Here is a 21,730-nt window from a genome sequence, read left to right as displayed (position 1 = left end):
AAATATGAAAGTGAATGTTTATAAGACAACACTTTAAAATAGGGTATTTCTTATTTTTCTTCTTCTTCGGTTCACCTCTTTTAAATGTTGTGAGGACTAACATGCATTTTGACAGATTTCTCGATTTCATTATGCATATCGTTTCAAACCTCTGAAAGGGGAACTAATTTGATCCAGGGCTGCGTTTCACTGGGAACAAAATTAGTGTTACAAAAGTTTATTTACACCGGAAGCGCAGGACTGCGTTGACAACTTGCCGACTGGTTGTCATTTGCCGCTAAAAATACGTTTTGTAGCCCAGTCAACGTGCTTATCTGGCCTACATTTTAACTTGAAATATGTATGTGAATTAATATCTGTCTCTCAGCAAATGTACATGTGTATTTAAGTTTCGCTATGCTCGGACACAATACACATGACAGGATGTTGGTTTGCTACAGCAGCAGCTCGGAGGAGGAAAGTGAGGACGCAGTACCGACTGATGAAAACAACAGTTTTTCTAGAAAGTGTCAAGAGGAAGAGGATGGTAACAACGGTGGCCCAGCGAGGAAGAAACACAAAATTGAGCAACAGGCTCCTAAATCAAGGTGTGTGTTTGTCAATGTGTCGGTCTGCAGAAGTGAAATAACTTATCATATATTTTACTTGAGTAAAACTAGCAGTGCTATAGTGTAAAAAAGTTAGTACAAATGGAAGTCTTTCATTCAAAATGCTACTCAGGTAAAAGCACAAAAGTATTAGCATATGCTTAACGTAGCAAAAGTTATAGCACTCATTATGTAGTGTATCGCCCATTTCAGAACCATATCTATTTTATATAAATTGTTGTATTATAAATATTGATGCAGTTTAATTGAGTATATTTAAGCAATAGCTCACGACAGGCCGTGGTATATGCTCATTATATCACAGCCTGAAGTGAGCTATTGCTTTTATAGAACGGTTACCAAGTGTGGCAATATGAAAGAAAAATACACACTCTAATTTAAATAGTTTTTATTAGTAAATAATGATGTTCAAAATAAAATAGTCCCTCCGTTGCCTTCTGCACGAAACCTAGTGGTGGTTGCTATGCAACAACACTAACAGCTAGCGAACATATTAGACAGAGAGCGTTGATCCATTATGTGGCTATTTATTTACATTCATTTTTCTATGTTGCCGTTTATTGTGCAGCCACTGAAAAACTGTCCAGCAGCAGTAGAATGACTTACGTGGTTACTTGTATAGGTCGAGGTTCTTCTAAGCTGTTGCTTGGCGTGGCGAAATATTGCTCCACTTTCTCCGGTTCCCGAGATTGGGCTTCCAGTAGCTCTGGAGAGAGCTTTCGCACCTGTGGCCACTAACGGTCATAATTTCTCTGCTTTGTTTCAAGACCCGCATCAGAAAGCTTTTGAATGGTGGTACTTTTCCAGTTGGTCTACCTGCTCTTCACAAAGCTCTGCACGTCATCGTTTAGGTGCTTTTTTCTTTCTTTCTGGAGATAGGCACTGCTTTGTAAGTTTGTTTTGTTTCCAATCAGATTGCTTGATTTGACTTGTCCATTTTATAATTAAGCAATAGCTCACGACAGGCCGTGGTATATGCTCATTATATCAGTAGGGCCTGGCTCATTTCGTGGCATCTGCAGGCAGTGGCAAGTATATCCGGCATCTGCCACAGAGGCCGCTACTTGCCGTGGGAAGTATATGCCACAACTTGCCGTGGCAAGTAAATGCCACAAGTTAAGAGAAGGTTTATGGTAGCTGCCACTCGCCTTCCGTGGCAAATGCTGATATTTAAACCCGTATTTATCGCGTAAAATGTCGCTGTTTTGACATGACTTTATCGGACTGATCTGTACACAAGACCGATGATCTGTTACTGATGGTCCGATCTCTATTTTTCAAAAAGATTAAACATTATATGTTCTATAGATTTTACTTGGAGAACGTGGTTTGTTAAAATAAATAAACGTGCTATTTTTATGATAATACTCAAGATATATTATTAGTAAGTTGACATAAAGATAATAAAGAGGGCTTGCGTTGCAACGCTCACTTGCCAATATTTCTTTTTTTATTACAATATAGGCCTATGTTTAGCCTACTATCATAGATATAGCACGTTTGTTTATTTTAGCAAACCACGTAGGCAATTCCAAGTAAAATTGAATATAAATGATAATTTATTATCTTTTTGAAAAATAGAGATCACACATCAGTCCTGTGTACAGATCAGTCCGATAAAGTCATGCCTAAACAGTGACATTTTAAACGATAAATCCGAGTTTAAATATCAGCATTTGCCACGGAAGGCGAGTGGCAGCTACCGTAAAACTTCTCTTAACTCTGGCATCTTGTGGCAACTCCCGTTCAGCATGCGCAAATGCCACGGCAAGTTGTGGCATATACTTGCCACGGCAAGTTGTGGCATATACTTGCCACGGCAAGTTGTGGCATCTGTGGCATTTACTTGCCACGGCAAGTTGTGGCATATACTTGCCACTGCAAGTTGTGGCATCTGTGGCATATACTTGCCACAGATGCCACAGAGTAGAGGCCTCTGTGGGAGATGCCACAAATGCCAAGGCACATACCACGGCGAGTAGTGGCAACACTCATTGTGTTCTAGTATGATAAATAAAATAAGATTGTACCTTGAAAATCAATGCATTCGTTCATTTGACACGTTGGTGGTTTTAGGTAGGCTATACAGCGACCCCTGGCAGTTCTAGTGTGAAGTAAAAGTAGAAGTAGCCAACCTAAATGTTGGAATACTCTGTTACAAGTAAAAGTCATGCATTAAAATGTTACTCAAGTAAAAGCGCAAAATGATTAGCATAACAATATACTTAAAGTGCATATTACATGTTTTCATTATAATGATTGATCATGAAAGTGTTCTCAAAGCTGGTAAAGGTGCAGCTAGTTTGAATGACTTTGTATACTGTAGTAGGGTATCTTGTGAATTTACTCCAGGAGTAACTATAAAGTCTGATTTAAGACTTGATTATATGTATCATCATTAATCAGAATCTGTAGTAAGTAACTAAAGGTAGCGTATTAAATAAATGTAGGGGAGTAGGCTACAATTACACAATTTACCTCTGAATTGTAGTGGGGTAAGTAGCCTACTACGTAACAAACCATTTACATACTCAACTAAAGTACAAGTAGGCTATTTCTAAATCACAAGTACAGTACTTGAGTATACAAATTAGCCTATTTCCCACCTCTGGTCAACAATGTTAGATCTTTATGTCAACTTGCTAATAATATATCTTGAGTATTATCATAAAAATAGCACGTTTATTTATTTTAACAAACCACGTTCTCCAAGTAAAATCTATAGAACATATCATCTTTAATCTTTTTGAAAAATAGAGATCGGACCATCAGTAACAGATCATCAGTCTTGTGTACAGATCAGTCCGATAAAGTCATGCCAAAACAGCGACATTTTACGCGATAAATACGGGTTTAAATATCAGCATTTGCCACGGAAGGCGAGTGGCAGCTACCGTAAACCTTCTCTTAATTCTTAACTTGTGGCATTTACTTGCCACGGCAAGTTGTGGCATATACTTGCCACGGCAAGTTGTGGCATGGTTGTGGCATATACTTGCCACGGCAAGTTGTGGCATCTGTGGCATATACTTGCCACAGATACCACATCTGTGGCATATACTTGCCACAGATACCACGGAGTAGCGGCCTCCGTGGCAGATGCCGGAAGTACTTGCCACTGCCCGCAGATGCCACGGAATGCGCTTGCTGTCTCTCCATTATATCACAGCTAAGGGGCGTGGTTCGTCCCGACGCGAAGCGGAGGGTCGAACCACGCCCCTTAGCTGTGATATAATGAGCATATACCACGGCCTGAAGTGAGCTATTGCTTTTATAAAACGGTTACCAAGTGTGGCAATATGAAAGAAAAATACACACTCTAATTTAAATAGTTTGTATTAGTAAATAATGATGTTCAAAATAAAATAGTCCTTCCGTTGCCTTCTGCACAAAACATAGTGCGACGTGGTTGCTATGCAACAACACTAACAGCTGGCGAACATATTAGACAGAGAGCGTTGATCTATTATTTGGCTGTTTATTTACATTAATGTGTGTTGCCGTTTATTGTGCACCCACTGAAAAACTGTCCAGCATCAGTACAGTAGCATGGCTTACGTGGTCACTTGTATAGGTTGAGGTTGTTCTAGGCTGTTGCTTGGCGTGGCGAGAATATTGCTCCACTTTCTCCGGTCCCCGAGATTCGGCTTCCAGTAGCTCTGGAGAGGTCTTTCGCACCTGTGGCCACTAACGGTCATCATTTATCTGCTTTGTTTCAAGACCCGCATCAGAAAGCTTTTGAATAGTGGTACTTTTCCAGTTGGTCTACCTGCTCTTCACGTAGCTCTGCATGCCGTCGTTTAGGTGCTCTTTTTTTTCTGGAGATAGGCACTGCTAAATCCACTCCTCCATAGTAAGACCCCCCCGGAGGTCGAAGTTAATCTTAAATGTTTCCATCTTATGCTTTGTTTCGTAACGGAAGAAAATTAAATATATTTATAAAACTGACAAGTCAAATCAAGCAATCTGATTGGTCGATAGTGTTTTTGCGGACCTCTTTGATTACAGATTTGAAAACATCGTTGCTTGCTTTAAAAGTAGCACAATTAATTATGTCAAACCTTAGAAAGTGTCTAGATATCCTTGCCAAAGGAACTGCACACTGAATATGTTTTGCCCTTTGATGTATGTCTGGACCGCTGCGTAAAACGGAGGGTTTCTGCCCCGTTACTTCTCCACTGCTTTCTTGTTCCAGTAGTATCAGATTGCTTGATTTGGTTCTTAGCCGTGATATACTGAGCGTATACCACGGGTAGAATTGTAAGTTACTTTTCACAACAAGTCAGTATCCCTCCGCGCCTGAGAAAAACAGTATACCGTTGGGCTGTCAAACTGGAACAAGAAAGCAGCGGAGACGTAACGGGGCAGAAAGCCTCCTTTTTACGCAGCGGCCCAGACATACACATCAGACGGCAAAACATATTCAGTGTGCAATTCCTTTGGCATTAGGGCAGGGGTATCTAGATACTCTCAAAGGTTTGACATAATGAATTGTGCTACTTTTAAAGCAAGCAACGATATTTTCAAATTTGTAATCAAAGATGTCCGCAAAAACGCTATCGACCAATCAGATTGCTTGATTTGACTTGTCAGTTTTATAAATATATTTAAATTTCTTCCGTTACAAAACAAACTTACAAAGCATAAAATGGAAACATTTAAGATTAACTTCGACCTCGGGGGGGTCTTACTATGGAGGAGTGGATTGAGCAGTGCCTATCTCCAGAAAAAAAAGCACCTAAACGATGACATGCAGAGCTACGTGAAGAGCAGGTAGAACAACTGGAAAAGTCATAACCACGCCGAACCACGCCCCTTAGCTGGGATATAATGAGCATATACCACGGCCTGTCGTGAGCTATTGCTTAAGTATATAGTTCTAGGTGGCTCAACAATATAACATAGTTTATACATTGATTTATATTTTGTATTAGTCATCCTAATCTGCAAAGTAACAGCTGTAATATAAAAGTAATAAATAAAAAAACTTGCCTAGAAAATGTAGAATTAAATTTGAAAGTGGCATAATTTACAAATATTGAGACATTTTACCTAGTTACATTCCAACACCACAAGACAGAGACACATACACCACATATACAGGATGAGGCAGCAAACACATTTTGTAACATATGACCAAAAGTAGGTAATTTATTTTAAAATATGTATTCAACTTCTTCTCCTGGCCAAACCATTGAGGATGAACCTATGGTCTCACTGGTGTGTGTTTCATTAGGCTTCCTCTCCCTGGCTGCCTGTTGGCCATGTTTCCAGATGAAGAGGATGCAGAGGCTGAAGACAGCTCTCTTCATGGTGGACGCATCCGCTCCTTCAAACATGAGAGAGGCAACTGGGCCAGTTACGTTTATTTACCATGTAAGACCAACACACCATACTGCTGCTGGTAATTACTTCATTCTAATTGATTTAACCCACCTTCTCTCTCTCTCCTCTGCACATCAGACTATCCTGAGGAGGAGTTCATGGATTTGTTGCAGGATCTGCTCTCGTTTGCCAGTGCCCATGGAGCGGTTTTGACCCTGCAGGAGGAGTTCCACCTCAGCCTGTCTCTGACGGTGGTGCTCAGACACCACTGGATCCTACCCTTCACCCAGAGCCTGAAGGCAGGTCTGATGCACTGCAAGAGGTAAGCTCAAATACCCATACAACGAAAGACACTCATATTTGATTTGATTTGTTCATTTATTTTCTGCTTAACACCAGTGTGTTTGCAGAACGTACTGTATGTACAGGAACACTATGTACAGGAAGCCATTTGTAGGACAAGTATTTCAATTGTGACAAAAAATGCTTACATTTTCAGTAATATTACCCATAAAGCCTCCACTGTTAACGTAGAATATAAAAACTGAGAAAAGTCTCGATGAAATCAAGAAAATGTTGGCCGCATTTAACAAAAGCAGAAATATATATCAATCTACCCATTAGGGATGCCAGAGATTTTTCGAATATTCGTTACAGTCTCCTTAATCGAAAATTATTTTTAAAATTCGATTTTATTTATATATTTTTTTATTATTAATTTTCTTTTTTTTCCTGGCTTAGTTTCAACCAAAATATAGACTAATGCAAATAATAGTAATAGAATTAATAATTGTAAATGGCCATTGGTCACACCACCAGTTTGTTTTACTGTAAACTTGGAGGAAGCCAGCAGCGCGTGCGATTGATTTATTGGCGATATACAGAACAGTGAGAAAAACACAACTAAAGATGAACAAAGCGGCACGTTCAAAGAAGAGTTCCCCGTGGAACTACTTCGAACTGACAAGTGCAAATTAAGTAAAATGCAAGCTCTTCGAAAACACTTTGGTCTACCATTACATTACATTACATGTCACTTGTTAGACGCTTTTATCCAAAGCGACTTACATACTCAATACAGTGGACAATTCCCTCAGGAGCAATTCGGGTGAAGTGTCTTGCCCAGGGACACAACGACATGCTGACTGCAGTTCACAGCTCAACATCAACAATGCGTTCGCATTTGAGTGCGAAGCATGCCAAAGAAGTGCCTACAGATGGCCTTTATTTGAAGATGCGCGATGCACGCACACACATAAAGTAGGCTATTTATTGAATGTATTGCAATGCTGCTATTATTAATAGAAGCTATGATGGTGGTTTATTTGTTGCTATTGCTCTGTACTGTTCTACCTGAAGAGCTCTTTTGTACCATGTACATGTTCCAGTAAAAGAAAACGGAATTCCATTTGTCCGTGTTTTTTTTCTCTCTCCCGCAGGGCTGTCCGATTTTCGAATTTGTTCATGGTCAGTTTTTGGCATCCCTACTATCCATTTGGGTATAATTCAAGTCTCATTTACTCAGTTCTATGCTCGCTACTTCCCAAAACAGATGCATTTCTACTAAAACCTTGTTTTTTAAAAAAGTGTTACGCTTTAACAGTTTTACTACCAGTCTGAAGTTGAATAAAAAATGTTTTTGTGAAAATGCATGTGTGAGAGAAGTACTTAGCATACAGTACGACAAGAATAATGATGAGAGTGCAGGCATAGGTAATCAATGAAATACTATACATATTGGATCTCTGCAGGTAAGGTGAGGAAAACGGCATACAGTATGCAGCAGCAGTATAACTTGCACTTGAGTAAGTGGAATAGAGAACATCGTTAATAAAAGATAGTCAAGTTGCATCAGAATCTGACTCTGGTGGAAATGTGTCCATGCTGTGTTTCTTGTTTCCAGCTTTCTGTGCACAGCAGGGAGACTGAGGGTCTACTGTAACGCTGAGAGGACCAGGTACTAGGGCTGCTCAATTAATCGTATCTGTAATGCAGCCTTTAAAACCATGAAAATATAACAATTAAAACATATTACGATAATTATAATAAAATATCACAATTGTATGAAAGCATTAACTGAAAATTGATGATAATGCAACACCAAACAAATAAAACATAATTTCTAAACCAACAAAATAATAAAAATCCCCAAGAATACTTAGTCTCAGATCACAGTTTCGATAATATAGCAACATTTAACATTACACATTCAGTTTTAACTGTTGCAAAAAAGTTATTGACTTATCTGTCAAGTATACATTTTAATTTTGAATGTGTCTGTGAGAAATATCTTATCTCTCTGTGTGTTGTCCCCCGCAGGACGTTTCTGGGGATGGAGGTGTGCGCTGGGCATGTTCAGTTAATGGACCTGGTCCATGAAGTGGACAAAACCATGACAGAGTTTCGCCTGGACACCTTCTATAAGGTCACTGTCTGAGAGACACATTTTATCCTTTGAAATATATAGCAAGACCAGTTTGTGTGTCACTCTTTAAGTTTGAATTAGTATTTTTCTGTCGTTTAGGTACTATTAAATTACATTTAGATATTGAGCTAATAGGACAGGTGTGTTTTTTGCATTAAAACACCCAGTTTGTCCCAAATGACTTATTGTAAAAAATAATTACTATTCAATAAATTATTGTAAACCTAACATCCACCCTGGTCTGTTTTGAAGGATCCTTCTTTCCATGTGAGTCTGGCCTGGTGTGCTGGAGACCAGACGGGACAGATGAAGGAGGGGTGCATTCAGGGGATGCAGGTACACTGACCCCACTCTGTGTTTCTTACATCTTAAATTATTCCAATATTCTGCCAATCAGTGGCATCTGGTGGAAAATGTTTTTGGTGGGGCTGTTGATATAGTGAGTAAAAAAGAAATGAGAGAAATGACCCCTTAAATTGGGACTTCTGGTGATGTAATGTCCCCATAAAATCGTGGTTGTAGGGCCAGGAACAACCAGGCTGAGTATGCTAAACTAACTGCGGTCAAGCCAGCCTCCACTCGGGAAAACCTAGTCAAGCCAGCCCTCACGTGATATTGCGGTGCGCGAATATCCTATGCATTACGGTAGAGTAAAAAAAAAAAATCATCCCTCTGTGTTTAGATGAGAATAAAACAAAAAATGTCCAGTATCAAAGACTCATTTCACTTCAGGGTGATAGCAGGACATCCCATCTAGTCACTCAAAAAAAAAAATCAGGACATTCTGATGTAGAGTTTCAAAATAAAAGACCTTTGAAATCTCTATTGTATGAGCTATCATCCCTGTTTTTAGATGAGAATAAAACAAAAACTGTCCAGTATCATAGATCCATCTCACTCCAGGTTGATAGCAGGACACCTCATCTAGTCACTCAGAAAAAATCAGGACATTCTGATATAGAGTTTCAAAATAAAAGATCTTTGAAGTATCATATATGAGCTATCATCCCTGTTTTTGGATGAGAATAAAACAAAGACTATCCAGTATCATAGATCCATCTCACTCCAGGGTGATAGCAGGACACCCCATGTCGTCACTAAGAAAAGATCAGGACATTCTGATGTACAGTTTCAAAATAAAAAGACCTTTGAAGTCTCATATATGAGCTATCATCTCTGTCCCCAAAGGTCTTTTTATTTTGAAACTGTACATCAGAATGTCCTGATTTTTTCTGAGTGACTACATTTTATTCTCATCTAAACACAGAGGGAGGATCTTTTTTTACTCTACCGTAATGCATAGGATATTCGCGCACCGCAGTATCACGTGAGGGCTGGCTTGACCGCAGTCTAAACTAGAGAGAATCGCTGTCAAGGGGGCTACAACTACAACAAGATGAACATATTTGACCGTGATTTAATTGTAATACACGTTTCAAAATGATGCCGAAGTAACAACATACTGATACCGGATAGTAAAAACCATGAATTAAGGCTTTGACAAGTCTGCAGACAGACGGCAGGCGAAAAACCTTTTAAAATGCGTGTTTTCTAATGGAGATTTGGCTAAGCTAACGTTGTAAATGCTCTGACCGTCCACACTCACAACAACGGCCTATACAGACATAAATAAACCAGCGACTGTATTCGCCATGACACAGACATTATGTGGTTTGTACTTTTTTAACTTTTGTCTAGTTTCTGAACAGATATGAAGAGCTAACGGCTGTGTTATTTTTCTGGGGAGCTCACTGAAGATGACGTCACGGCTCCGCCTACACTGCGTTACTATAGATACTACCCCAGTTCCTCACGAGTCTAAAAAAACAACTCACGTCAACGCGCGTAAGCAACGTGGGGGCCAACGTGAGCGCTCTCGTGACCAAAATATTTGACGGCGCTGATTGGCTGAAATTATGTTTCGGTGGCACAGTTTACTATTGAGACTTTTGCAACGTGCTGGTTGCTGCTGTTTGGCTCGGGGGCAGCGCCCCGTAATGATAAACTAATGCCAAGGGCAAGGCCAGGCAGGAAACATGTGACTTATCAGTAACTTTAGACATCGTAACACCATTTTAAACAAGATTTTATTGTAGATTATACATTTTACTGATACCAATTGTATGATATTTACCTTGTTCATTAAAAATAAAATATATAAAGTATATATATTTTTGAAATATATATATTTAAAAAAAAAAATTTTTAATTTAATATTTTTTTTTGTATGTGGGAAGAGGTGGGGCGGCGCCCCTAGCGCCCCTATGGGCCAGCCGCCACTGCTGCCAATATATAAATGCCAACATATAAGGGGGTCATTTAACAGGTGTCTGTATTACATAGATTTTCACAAAGCAAGCACTAATAAGTATATGTGTTATAATTATAAAGCTGTTAAAAAGCATCATTCTTGAGTAATGCATCATTTTCATGCCAAAGATTTCAAATCTAAAGAGACCCTCTTGGGTTGGGTCACGATGGAAAGAAACGTGATTAAATGGACCCTACGGGGCTCTTCAATCTGCTGTTGTATCACTATAATATTTCTAATGGGAACTCATTATGAGTCTGCGGTACAGAATACATTTACAGTGACCTTATTGTACCTTTGGGCAGTTTTATGATATTAATTGAATGTGCTACTGTATTGTTATATTCCTACAGAGTTATTTCCAATCTATAGTAGTAGTAGAGTAGTAGTACTAGTAAAGTAGATTTGGTTTTTCTATATTGATTGAGACATCTCTTTAGTTTTGGCACACAGTAGCCATGCTATCCTCTTTTATGCAATATTTTACGTACATATTTATTTAAATGTTTATTGTTTTGTTTTATAATAAGGGTTGATGTGGACTTAAAGTTCTCAAACGTTGGAAGAAGAAACCAGATCCTTTTTTATGTTCTCTTAAAGGTGGGGTAGGTAATTTTGGAGAAACCAGCTCGAATGCGCTAGAATTTGAAAATACACAGCCGGAAAAAAATCTGCCACTTCCTTACAGAGCCCCTCCTCCAACACAAACGAACGCGTACATGACCAATGAGAGCACGAGATAAGTTTGTGCACAGATGGAAGGCTGACAGGCAGGTAGGCCATCCAGTTATTTTAGCCAGGCCGGCTCAAACGATTGGTCGTGCTTTTTACAGCACTACGGCTTCCACAGATGACATTTTTTATGGATTTTTTGTCAAAGCATTTAAGATATTCATTGCTATCTGGATGTTAAGAGCATTCCATGGAATATAACAAAAAGTGTATCTCGAGCCGGTTTCTCAAACTTACCTACCCCACCTTTAAATAATTTTACAAGAAGTACTCCGTTTGCGGTTGACATTTTATGATAGTAAACTTATGTTTTGCCAATTGTAAGTCTTTTTGTAAGTATGTGTAATATATGGACTGCCCCCCCCCCCCCCCCTGGTGTAATGTATGCCTTGGATAACACCAACAAATCATACAATGGTCTACATGTGAATTGTGCTGAACACTACGGACTAACTTTGGGTAAAGAGCACTTGACTTTGACTCACTAACAGGAATTTTTACAAAATATCTTGCACTAACTGTCAATGCTAATCAATGTCTGCCTTTCTTCCTGTTAGAGTCTGGTTGATAACCATGAAGAAGGACCATTCGTGCTGCAGTTGGACTGCGAGGAGCTGCGCTTCAGAACAGGAAACAAAACCTTCCGCTTCCCTCTGAAGCCCTGAAAGTAGATACATGAAAACCTTGAAGTCCTAAGATTGACAGCTGTTTTCTTCTGACACACTACAGAGCTGGAACACTTAAACCCTCTTAGTATTGACACTGCTGGCAGATATGTGGCAGGTCCAAACAACGACAATCAAGGCTCCCTAGAGGGGTGCAGTGATGTTTTTTTGTAGGCTCCACATATTTACACCACTTCAAGCATAAATTAAATCTGCAGAAGTAAAAAGCTATAGTTAGGCTATAAAGGAGTTACATCACCGTCGCGTGAGTTCACGTCACCGTCGCTAAGCTCTAGGCGGCCTATGTTCAGCATAATGACAGTCAGTTGTCTTTTTTTAGTCTCTTTTTAGCAACCGCTGTTTTTATGAAGTTTTGGACATTCAGGAATAGTGTAATTATTATTATTAAAATGTAAAAATCTCAGCTTGTTAACCACAGAGCTTTTTCAGGCATCTCACCAAAAACACGTTCAAAGAAACATTGAGTTTGAGACAAGGAAACTTTAAGTGCTAAAATCCGTACTCATTTACGGGTTTTGAGACTCATCTCTGCACCATTCTATGGCATAAGAATATGCATTGTTTTAAAAAGATGTATATACATAAAGTTGCTACTGGTTTCTACTTCTTTGCACATGGGATGCTAATGCTACGAGATGTGATAAGTATGGAAGCCCGTTTGCGCCACAGAAAAGAAAAAAATGTATCCAGTAAGTAATAATTATGAGAAAGTAAGTAATAATGAGATAGTAAGCCGAAATAATTAGATGGCGAGTCATAATTTGTGGTGCAAACAGGCTTCCATAGATCAGGGTCCAGAAAGGTGAATGTCACTAAAAAAAATGTTTGCCCGAGAATCATGACGCATGTGTGAGAAGCCTCACATTCAAAGGGTGGAAAGTCACAATGAAGGGAAGTTGTGGACCTTATCAGTATTGAAACCTCAATAGTGGTTCCCAAACAGACATGAACACATGAAGGGAAAAAGTCGTCACTAAATAAAGCTAAAATGACAATTCTATCCGACTAGTGTCCTAGAGCACTAAAAGAAAAGTCAAGCTGATATTTGAAATGTTTTACTATATAGAAGGCAACAAAAGTTTGACACATTTATGAGAGTTCATAGCAGAGTATCAGTGGTGTGGCCCTCAGGGCCCCGCATGGCACAGAACAATCACTGGGGCCAGAGAGACTGACTGCTGGTCCACAAGGACAAAACTCTGCACTGGAACTTTTAAAAGAGAAAAATTACAAATGATGAACAGAATATGTCCCTTATTTGTGCCTGTGTAAATCCAGTCCGTGGAGGCACAACATATGTACAGAACCACTTAAAATATACTGTACAGAACATGTAAAGTTAAGAGAAGGAGCTTAATAAAGCAGGTTAAAGCATGCACAAATTGCAACACACTGACTCCAACAAATAGCCTCTTCCTACCTCTGTTTTTGGTCATTTAGAAATCAGGAGCAGAATTTGAAATTAATGTATTTGTTTAAACTCTTTAAAAAATCCTCAATAGCCCAGGATTTGATCCGATCTCGCTTCTTTTTGATTATATTCGCCTGTACGGTCTAATTAAAGGCAAAAAAAGCAAAAAATCTTCAACAAAAAATATATATTCATTTTTAAATACTCAATAAAAGTAGCTGGTTTTTAATTAAGACTGAGATGCGATTGAAGGCTCATAGAAAAGCCAGTAAGTGGACTTTAAAGTGAAAAACTGTTTAACCATGCTATTTGACCTTTGAGTGGCTTCAACCAGACTGAAACCAACTTCCATATCCCAGATGTGGATCCAGTCCTTCAGCACACGACTCATTTAATCAGCAAACGTCTACTAAAAGCACCGAAACGTAATGTAAGAGAAAGAGCTTAATAAAGCAGGTTAAAATATGCACAAATTGTAACACACTGACTCCAACAAATAGCCTCTCACTGAAACGTGACTTAGAACCATAGAAAAGCTGTATATGCTTTACTGTTGAGCCTTAAAATACATTAAGAGTCAGAAATCTCTTTCACAACATGAATAAATCATCTGACTTTGATTAATAACCTAAGAAAGTGGCACATACAGTATATCCCTGGTCGACTTGTACATACACGTCCTATTGTAGATTTAGTAGGTAAAATCTTGGGTTTAAAAGCTTATAACAATATAAAAGACATTGTATTTAGGATTACTCAAAAGTAAACAACCTGACATTAACATACATTGTATAATTAAAGCTACACTGACATAACTGAGACGTTGACCCTAATTAAATGTATTATCAACAAATGACACATAATTGTATTAGGTTATTTAAAAGCAATAATATTTAAGGTGGGGTAGGTAAGTTTGAGAAACTGGCCCGGCTGTGTATTTTCAAATTCTAGCGCACTCGAGCTGGTTTTTCCAAAATGACCTACTCCACCTTTAAGTTGAACCTAATATAAACTAACCTAATACAATTATTTGTAATTTGTTGACAATAAATTAGTGAGAGACGTGTCACTTCCTGCCAGCATTATGGGGAGAACAGCACGTCCTTGATGTAAGCCACGGTGGTGAAGTTCAGCAGCATGTCCACGTGCTCGTTCCCGTCAAGCTCCTTCAACATCACGGGCTGTTTCTGCCCCCCCACCCAGCGGCCACACTGCGTGGCGCTCTGCAGGTTGACCGTCCCGTCCCCGTCGCTCATCACCACCGTGGGCTCCACGTCGGGGAACTTGTCGGTGTACTGGAAGCTGGCCTGTGTGGGGATGCCACTGCCGTACAGGCAGTGGACGGCCACCCCGGGGGGGCTGAGGTCGGCCACCAGTGGCTCTGTGTCCTGCCGCATCATCCAGCCATCCTCAAAGTCGATGTCCTTGTAGAGGCGCTGGTAGTCCAGCACCGTGTAGTTGGTGGTGGGGGTCTGCACCAACACCTGGTGATGGATGGAGAAACATAACTGTTGCTCAGTGCTGTTGCTCAGATTTTATATGTATGTATATTTATAGAATTACCTCTCTATGATTTTGCCCTTGTGTTTTACTATGAATTGATAAAGGGGAAGCACTTGGATTACATTAAGAGGACATATCTAAGACCCCTTTATATATCACTGTCTTGGAATCAGCTTAATCTTACTCTAAATATTATATATATTTGTTTTTTTTTATACCCCATTAATATGATTTATTACGATTTATTTTTCACATAGAAAATAAATTATCTGGCTTTATAGCTAAGTGCTTCACTATATTCACCAGTAAGTTGCTAACTTCTGTGAGCTTTAATTATAAATAAAGCTTTGAAGTTTCCAATGCTATACTGAAAAACCGGAAAGCCAAGACAGGTGGCCAAAAACCCCACCTGATCTTTGGTCCAGGAGTGGGCGTAGGGCAGCAGCCAGGAGGTGGAGACAGCAGAACGTTGTTGGGAGCGAATCTTCAGCGGGCTGATCACCGGGATGCGGTTATTATCACCTGCAGGAACAGAGAAAAGAAACCAGTGACAGAGAAGTGAAACTGACCATAAAGGAGAGTTTTACTGTGTGGCTTCCTAAAAAACATTTAACAACACACAGGAGCTGATGTAACTCTCCTTTAAGCAACAGGGTCCGACTATAAAGTAAACTTATAGAGGAACAACGGCTGTTTCCTAATCATTTGAAAGAGCACTCATGAACTTCCAATGAGAAATATGTAAACGTTTGAGGGTCTTTACTGTCCAGTAATGATCGCATAACATAAGGTGTCAGATTAGATAAGAACCCAGGTAAGCAAAACAGTTTCCACAAAGCAGTTCTATCTCTTACCAGAGATGAGCACCCGGAGGGTCTTGGCCACCCCGGCCCACGGTGATCCCAGAGAGATGAATGCTTTGATGTATCGGTCCTTCCAGGCCTGTGGCTGCTGGTTAAGGAAGTACAGGGTGTACATGTTGCCCATGCTGTGAGCGATGAGCACCACGGGCCCTCCTGCCTTCTCCGCCATCTCTTCAATCATCTTCTGCAGCGCCAGGAAATACTCCTTATTTTCATCTGAGAAAGGACACACAACAAAGTAGATTAGTAAACAAAGTTCCCCCACTAGCTGTGGAAGTCCCGGTATTTTCATCTTTAGGTTGGAGCACTTCCAACACTTGTTTTATTACTTCCTGGTATGCAGATAAAGGGCTGCAACAAGAGTGTGACAGGTCAAATATGTGGCCCGATAGAGGAAATTCCATTCTGATTTCACTGCTTTAAACACCTCTCAAAATAAAAGGACAAAAAGTCCATGAAGGTTTCTCTAATTTCCCCTCCTCGGTCCTCCGGTAGTGACCCGGAAATGGATTTCAGCGTGCCATGTTGAAGGACATCGCATTTCTCTAAATGCACTTCGAGGATCGAGCATCGAGGAGGCTCTCTGGAGGAGCTATAAACGCGGATCCTCCGCGGATGTATTTCCGGCAACAGTGATGTTTCAAAGAGTCGTGACGCACGGCCGGACTTATCTCAGCCAATGACAGCTCTGCATGCATCCCCTGGATATTATTTTAGTAACTGCTTTAATCACGTCGCAATGTTTCCAGAGAGAACAGCTGTGAGGTCCGTGCAGAAAGCAGAGCAGTGTGTAAAATATATATCACTCAGTATAACAGGCTTGCATTACTCTCTGTATTGTGTAAGGGGCTGAGAGGCAGGGTAGTTGGAGGCACCTACATTCCCAACAGGTGGCTCCACCCTCTTCCAATTAGCAGGAGCAGGTGTGGAGACCTCACACCTGGTGCTAATCACTCCCTCAAGGGAGACAAAGCACACAGAGTTGCTCAGTTGTGTGTGGCACATGGAGGCTCCCAGTGTAAGGAAACGTTTTGGAAAGCTGGTAAGTCGGTTAGCGGCCTCTTTTTGGATTTGAACTAGTGATGGCAAAATGAAACTTTGAATGAAGCGTCGAACCACTTGGACAATTGTGTCGGAAATAGGTTCATTTCTTGAAGCTTCAGTTACAGCGACCTCTCCTGGCGAAGTGCAAGGCTGCAGTGGGTTTAACGTATCTTTGCCTTGAAAAATATTTGATACACACACACAGACTGAATATCATGTTCTATTTGCAATTAAAGATTGATAATATTGTGTATTGGGTTATTAAGAAGAGACTAGAGAGTGCTTGACATTTTTTTGGGCGGAGAGGGCCTTTTATCAGTTATTAAAGTATTAAAGTTGAAAAGCAATGATTAAAAGTTTAACTATTCCGAGCTTTGAACCAGCTGCGCGGAGGATATCGCCGCATCTTGGCCGCCGGCTCTATCCACTGGGCTCTCAATTCTTTAGACCATCGAAGTGTTTTTATATAACTAATTTTCTTTTTGTTCACAACTTCTCCACATTTCGAAGTGTTTCACGAGCCAGAACGACCTATTTTTCTTCCAGGCTTGCTCTATAATGATCCAATTCAAATGCAATGCCAACAACAACTCAACAGCAACAATGCAAACTACGACAACAACCCACACATTGCACATTGTTTAGAGCGGTTATAAAGTGTTGAAGCGCTCAAATTTGAAACTGTTTCAACCTGTCACCTGTCAGAATCGAGACGAGGCAGTGCATTGAATCACCTGATTGGACGGCGAACCAGTGTTGATTCATTCAGGAAATGAAGCCGTTGCTGGTTCGGACGTCACATGTCACGTGATTTGAAGCAGTTGCTGCTTCGGACGTCACATGTCACGTGATTTGAAGCAAGCTTCGAAGCACTGCTTCTATGGAATAGGAAGTCCAGGGTTGAAGCTCCGTTCGAAGCTTCAGTGTCAAACTGCCATCACTAATTTGAACACTGCACTACCTCTTTATCTGCCCAGTCCTGTTACAATTGGTATGCTATTGGTTTAGTTTAGTAGATATCTACAAACAAAGAGTAGATATTTTTCTAAAACCATTTAGTGCTTCACATAATAAAATACACAACGGCTGTAGCCTGATATTTTATATGCTTTAGTGGCTGTGTGTGTGCGAGCGTGCACAGACGGGTTTCAGTTGGTTTGATCGCCCGTAATTTCAATTCCTCATTGTAGCGACCAGAGAGGGGGCTATATCCAGTCTGATAGTGTTACGTTATTATGAGAGTGCTCTCATACTTGTATGATTCTGAAATTGTATATTTATATAAATAAATATGTGTGTGTATATATGTCCGCATCTGTAGCCTGTTATTGTCTCATTATACCGCAAGACACAAGGATAGGAGTCGAGGAGGGGAATTAGAGAAATTAGAAACCTTCCGGCTGGAACAGTTGTTTTTGTTTGGTCTCCTACTACAGGGTTCTTACACCTTTTCCAAAGTCAAATTCAAGCACTTTTCAAGCATTTTCAAGGTGCATTTTCAAGCTTTTCAAGCAGCGTACAGCTGTTGTAAATTACATATTTATATGCACATACTTATACTCAAATGATTATTTCCCTACCTCACATTAAATTAGATGTTCTTTATGCTATAAACAACCAAATGTGTGTTTCGTAATAGCATTCTACATAAGGATGAAAAATTAAAGATAAGAAAACAAAGTTTAATATTGTAAAATGATTGACCCATATCATATACAGGACTGTCTCAGAAAATTAGAATATTGTGATAAAGTTCTTTATTTTCTGTAATGCAATTAAAAAAACAAAAATGTCATACATTCTGGATTCATTACAAATCAACTGAAATATTGCAAGCCTTTTATTATTTTAATATTGCTGATTATGGCATACAGCTTAAGAAAACTCAAAAATCCTATCTCAAAAAATTAGAATAGTTCCTCAGACCAAGTAAAAAAAAAAGATTTATAACAGCAAAACACAATCAAACATTTGAAAATGTCCATTAATGCACTCAGTACTTGGTTGGGAATCCTTTTGCACGGATTACTGCATCAATGCGGCGTGGCATGGAGGCAATCAGCCTGTGGCATTGCTGAGGTGTTATGGATGCCCAGGATGCTTCAATAGCGGCCTTTAGCTCATTAGCATTGTTGGGTCTGGTGTCTTTCAGCTTCTTCTTCACAATACCCCACATATTCTCTATGGGGTTCAGGTCAGGGGAATTTGCAGGCCAATCGAGGACAGTAATGCCATGGTCAGTACACCAGTTACTGGTGGTTTTGGCACTGTGGGCAGGTGCCAGATCATGCTGGAAAATGAATTCCTCATCTCCATAGAGCTTTTCAGCAGACGGAAGCATGTAGTGCTCTAAAATCTCTTGGTACACAGCTGCATTTACTCTGGGCTTGATGAAACACAGTGGACCAACACCAGCAGCTGACATGGCTCCCCAAACCATCGCTGACTGTGGGAACTTCACACTGGATTTCAAGCAACTTGGATTTTGCTCCTCTCCAGCCTTTCTCCGGACTCTGGCGCCTTGACTTCCAAATGAAATACAAAACTTGCTTTCGTCGGAAAAGAGGACTTTGGACCACTGTGCAACTGTCCAGTGCTTCTTTTCCTTAGCCCAAGTCAGACGCCTCTTCCGTTGTCTTGAGTTCAGAAGTGGCTTGACCATGGGAATACGGCTATTGTAGCCCATTTCCCGGACACGTCTGTGAACAGTGACTTTTGATACCTGGACTCCAGCTTCAGTCCACTGTCTTTGAAGCTCCCCCAAATTCTGGAAGCGACTCTTCTTCACAATGCTGTTAAGGCTGCGGTCATCTCTCTTGGTTGTGCAGCGTTTCCTGCCACATTTCCCCCTTCCAACAGACTTTTTGTGGATGTGCTTTGAAACTGCACTCTGTGAACAGCTTGCTCTTTGAGAAATTTCTTTTTGTGTCTTACCCTCCTGATGGAGGGTGTCAATGACGGTCCTCTGGACAGCAGTCAGATCAGCAGTCTTCCCCATACTTGTGATTTAGTTTTCTGAACCAAGCTGAGTGTTTTTCAAGGCTCAGGAAACCCTTGCAGGTGTTTCGAGTTAATTAGACGATTCAAGTGATTCGTTGAACACCCTACTAGTATACTTTTTCATGATATTCTAATATTTAGAGATAGGATATTTGAGTTTTCTTAAGCTGTATGCCATAATCAGCAATATTAAAATAATAAAAGGCTTGCAATATTTCAGTTGATTTGTAATGAATCCAGAATGTATGACATTTTTGTTTTTTTAATTGCATTACAGAAAATAAAGAACTTTATCACAATATTCTAATTTTCTGAGACAGTCCTGTATAGTAGACTGGGCATCCCATATAACCTGGCTGAGCCAATATAAAACAATCAGCCAACTAACTTTTCAATAAATTCTTTATTAACATTTTTAACATTTTTGAGGTCCTTTTAGGGTGGCAGTAAACATACGGCTCTCCAAGGTTAGGACAAAACCATTGAAACACAAAGCTGATATAAAAAAAAGCATGTGCAGAGATCCTCTTTCTGTGTAAGGGTTTTGGAGGTTTCCAGGGATTTTTTTTCAGAATATAAAACTTTTATTGCCAAAATCTCCCGATAAATACATGTTTGAAGCTTGTATAGGAAAGATGACAGCTCTCCCTCGCACTAATGCTTTTACGTAGCGATGCTCCCCCCTCCCTCCCGCTGACATTATGATGTATGTATAGTAATCATAGATAACACGGCAGGGTCCGTTAGTTTGTTTTCATCTGATTTCAAATAAACAAAGTCTTGGCTTTCAGAATATTAAACTTGTTTCGGCAAATTCAGATGATAAATACAACTTTGAAGCTTGTAACGGCATAATTACAAGCGGAGAACGGAGTAACTTTACGTCAAAGCAGGCATAACAATAGCCGGTGTTTCTCGTGAGTGTCTTCCCCGGGAAACTAACACAATACACACAAACGCAAAAATACACAAACACACACTCGCGAGCTTCCCCAGACCAGTAATACCAACGAAAATATGTTTCCTCCGTTAGAAAGCTAGAAATATCCTCTTTCCAACATTGTATAACTCAAAATGTGTCTTCGGGTCAATGTGACTGATTTTGATGGAGCAAGTTTAGGCACGAAAAATACTACCAGTAGAAATACATTGCTTTTATGTGCTTCATCCTCTGAAAACCACAGGATGGCGACTGTCGCACATACTGACATAGGTATGCTCCTTTTTATTATTGTCACCTGCATAAGCAATTATCCCACATCGAGTTCGCTAACGTTACTAGCTTAAACAAACGTAACATGCAACGTTAGCCTAATCCAAAATGCTCTACTATGGCTTACCTTTCATATGGCTCGTCAGCGCAGACTTTCCCATCGCGAATAATTGAAATTCTTTGTGGCAAACTGTGCAGAAGGCGAATCGTTGAGTTGATCCTCGTTTTAGCCACAGCTTGTATTTCTTTTCGGATAGCCAACTCTCGTTAAAACAGCAACCGCCTGGCATACTGTCATTCTCTCATTAGAATGCCCAGGTCACACAAAATAAAACACTTGCAGGTCGCGCGCATAGCGCGGGAAGGCCGGAGCGGAGCTGTTTTATGTAGAAGCGAAGCAACTAAACTCGCTCCGACTTCTTTATTTTCTTTTAATCTAAAAAGCGAACTATTCAGTCAGACAGCAATTTATTGTAAAAGTAAAGCATTTACAATTTCAAGCACTTTATCTCAAATCCAAGCACCATTCCCAAAATTCAAGCACTTTTCAAGTCATGAAAACACCTCGTAAAAATTCAAGCATTTTCAAGGATTTCAAGCACCCGTACG

General features: G+C 40.0%; 2 protein-coding genes across 4 annotated transcripts; one reads left to right on the top strand and one right to left on the bottom strand.

The window, feature by feature from the left end:
- The first annotated feature begins 198 nt into the window (after window positions 1-198).
- usb1 (U6 snRNA biogenesis 1) lies at window positions 199-12,690 on the top strand. 3 transcript variants are annotated; one of them, XM_079685547.1, is made up of 8 exons: window positions 221-340; window positions 441-587; window positions 5,845-5,984; window positions 6,072-6,255; window positions 7,837-7,890; window positions 8,253-8,358; window positions 8,611-8,694; window positions 11,959-12,690. In XM_079685547.1, exons 3-8 carry the CDS (start codon window positions 5,873-5,875, stop codon window positions 12,064-12,066), a joined length of 648 nt encoding a protein of 215 aa, XP_079541673.1. In that variant the 5' UTR covers window positions 221-340; window positions 441-587; window positions 5,845-5,872; the 3' UTR covers window positions 12,067-12,690. The 3 variants fall into 3 exon arrangements, with proteins under 3 accessions (XP_079541672.1, XP_079541671.1, XP_079541673.1); XM_079685545.1 differs by having other exon boundaries at window positions 206-587; XM_079685546.1 differs by lacking the exons at window positions 7,837-7,890; window positions 8,253-8,358; window positions 8,611-8,694; window positions 11,959-12,690 and adding an exon at window positions 7,373-7,822 and having other exon boundaries at window positions 199-587.
- Window positions 12,691-13,126: 436 nt separating this feature from the next.
- pla2g15 (phospholipase A2, group XV) lies at window positions 13,127-21,297 on the bottom strand. The gene is made up of 4 exons (XM_079685544.1): window positions 21,249-21,297; window positions 15,856-16,080; window positions 15,411-15,523; window positions 13,127-14,982 (listed from the first exon to the last, which is right to left on the bottom strand). Exons 1-4 carry the CDS (start codon window positions 21,280-21,282, stop codon window positions 14,581-14,583), a joined length of 774 nt encoding a protein of 257 aa, XP_079541670.1. The 5' UTR covers window positions 21,283-21,297; the 3' UTR covers window positions 13,127-14,580.
- Between the last annotated feature and the right edge of the window lie 433 nt (window positions 21,298-21,730).

This window comes from Notothenia rossii (assembly GCF_949606895.1).
Source record: "Notothenia rossii genome assembly, chromosome: 5".
NCBI lineage: Eukaryota > Metazoa > Chordata > Actinopteri > Perciformes > Nototheniidae > Notothenia > Notothenia rossii.
This window is presented reverse-complemented; position numbering and strand designations above follow the sequence as displayed.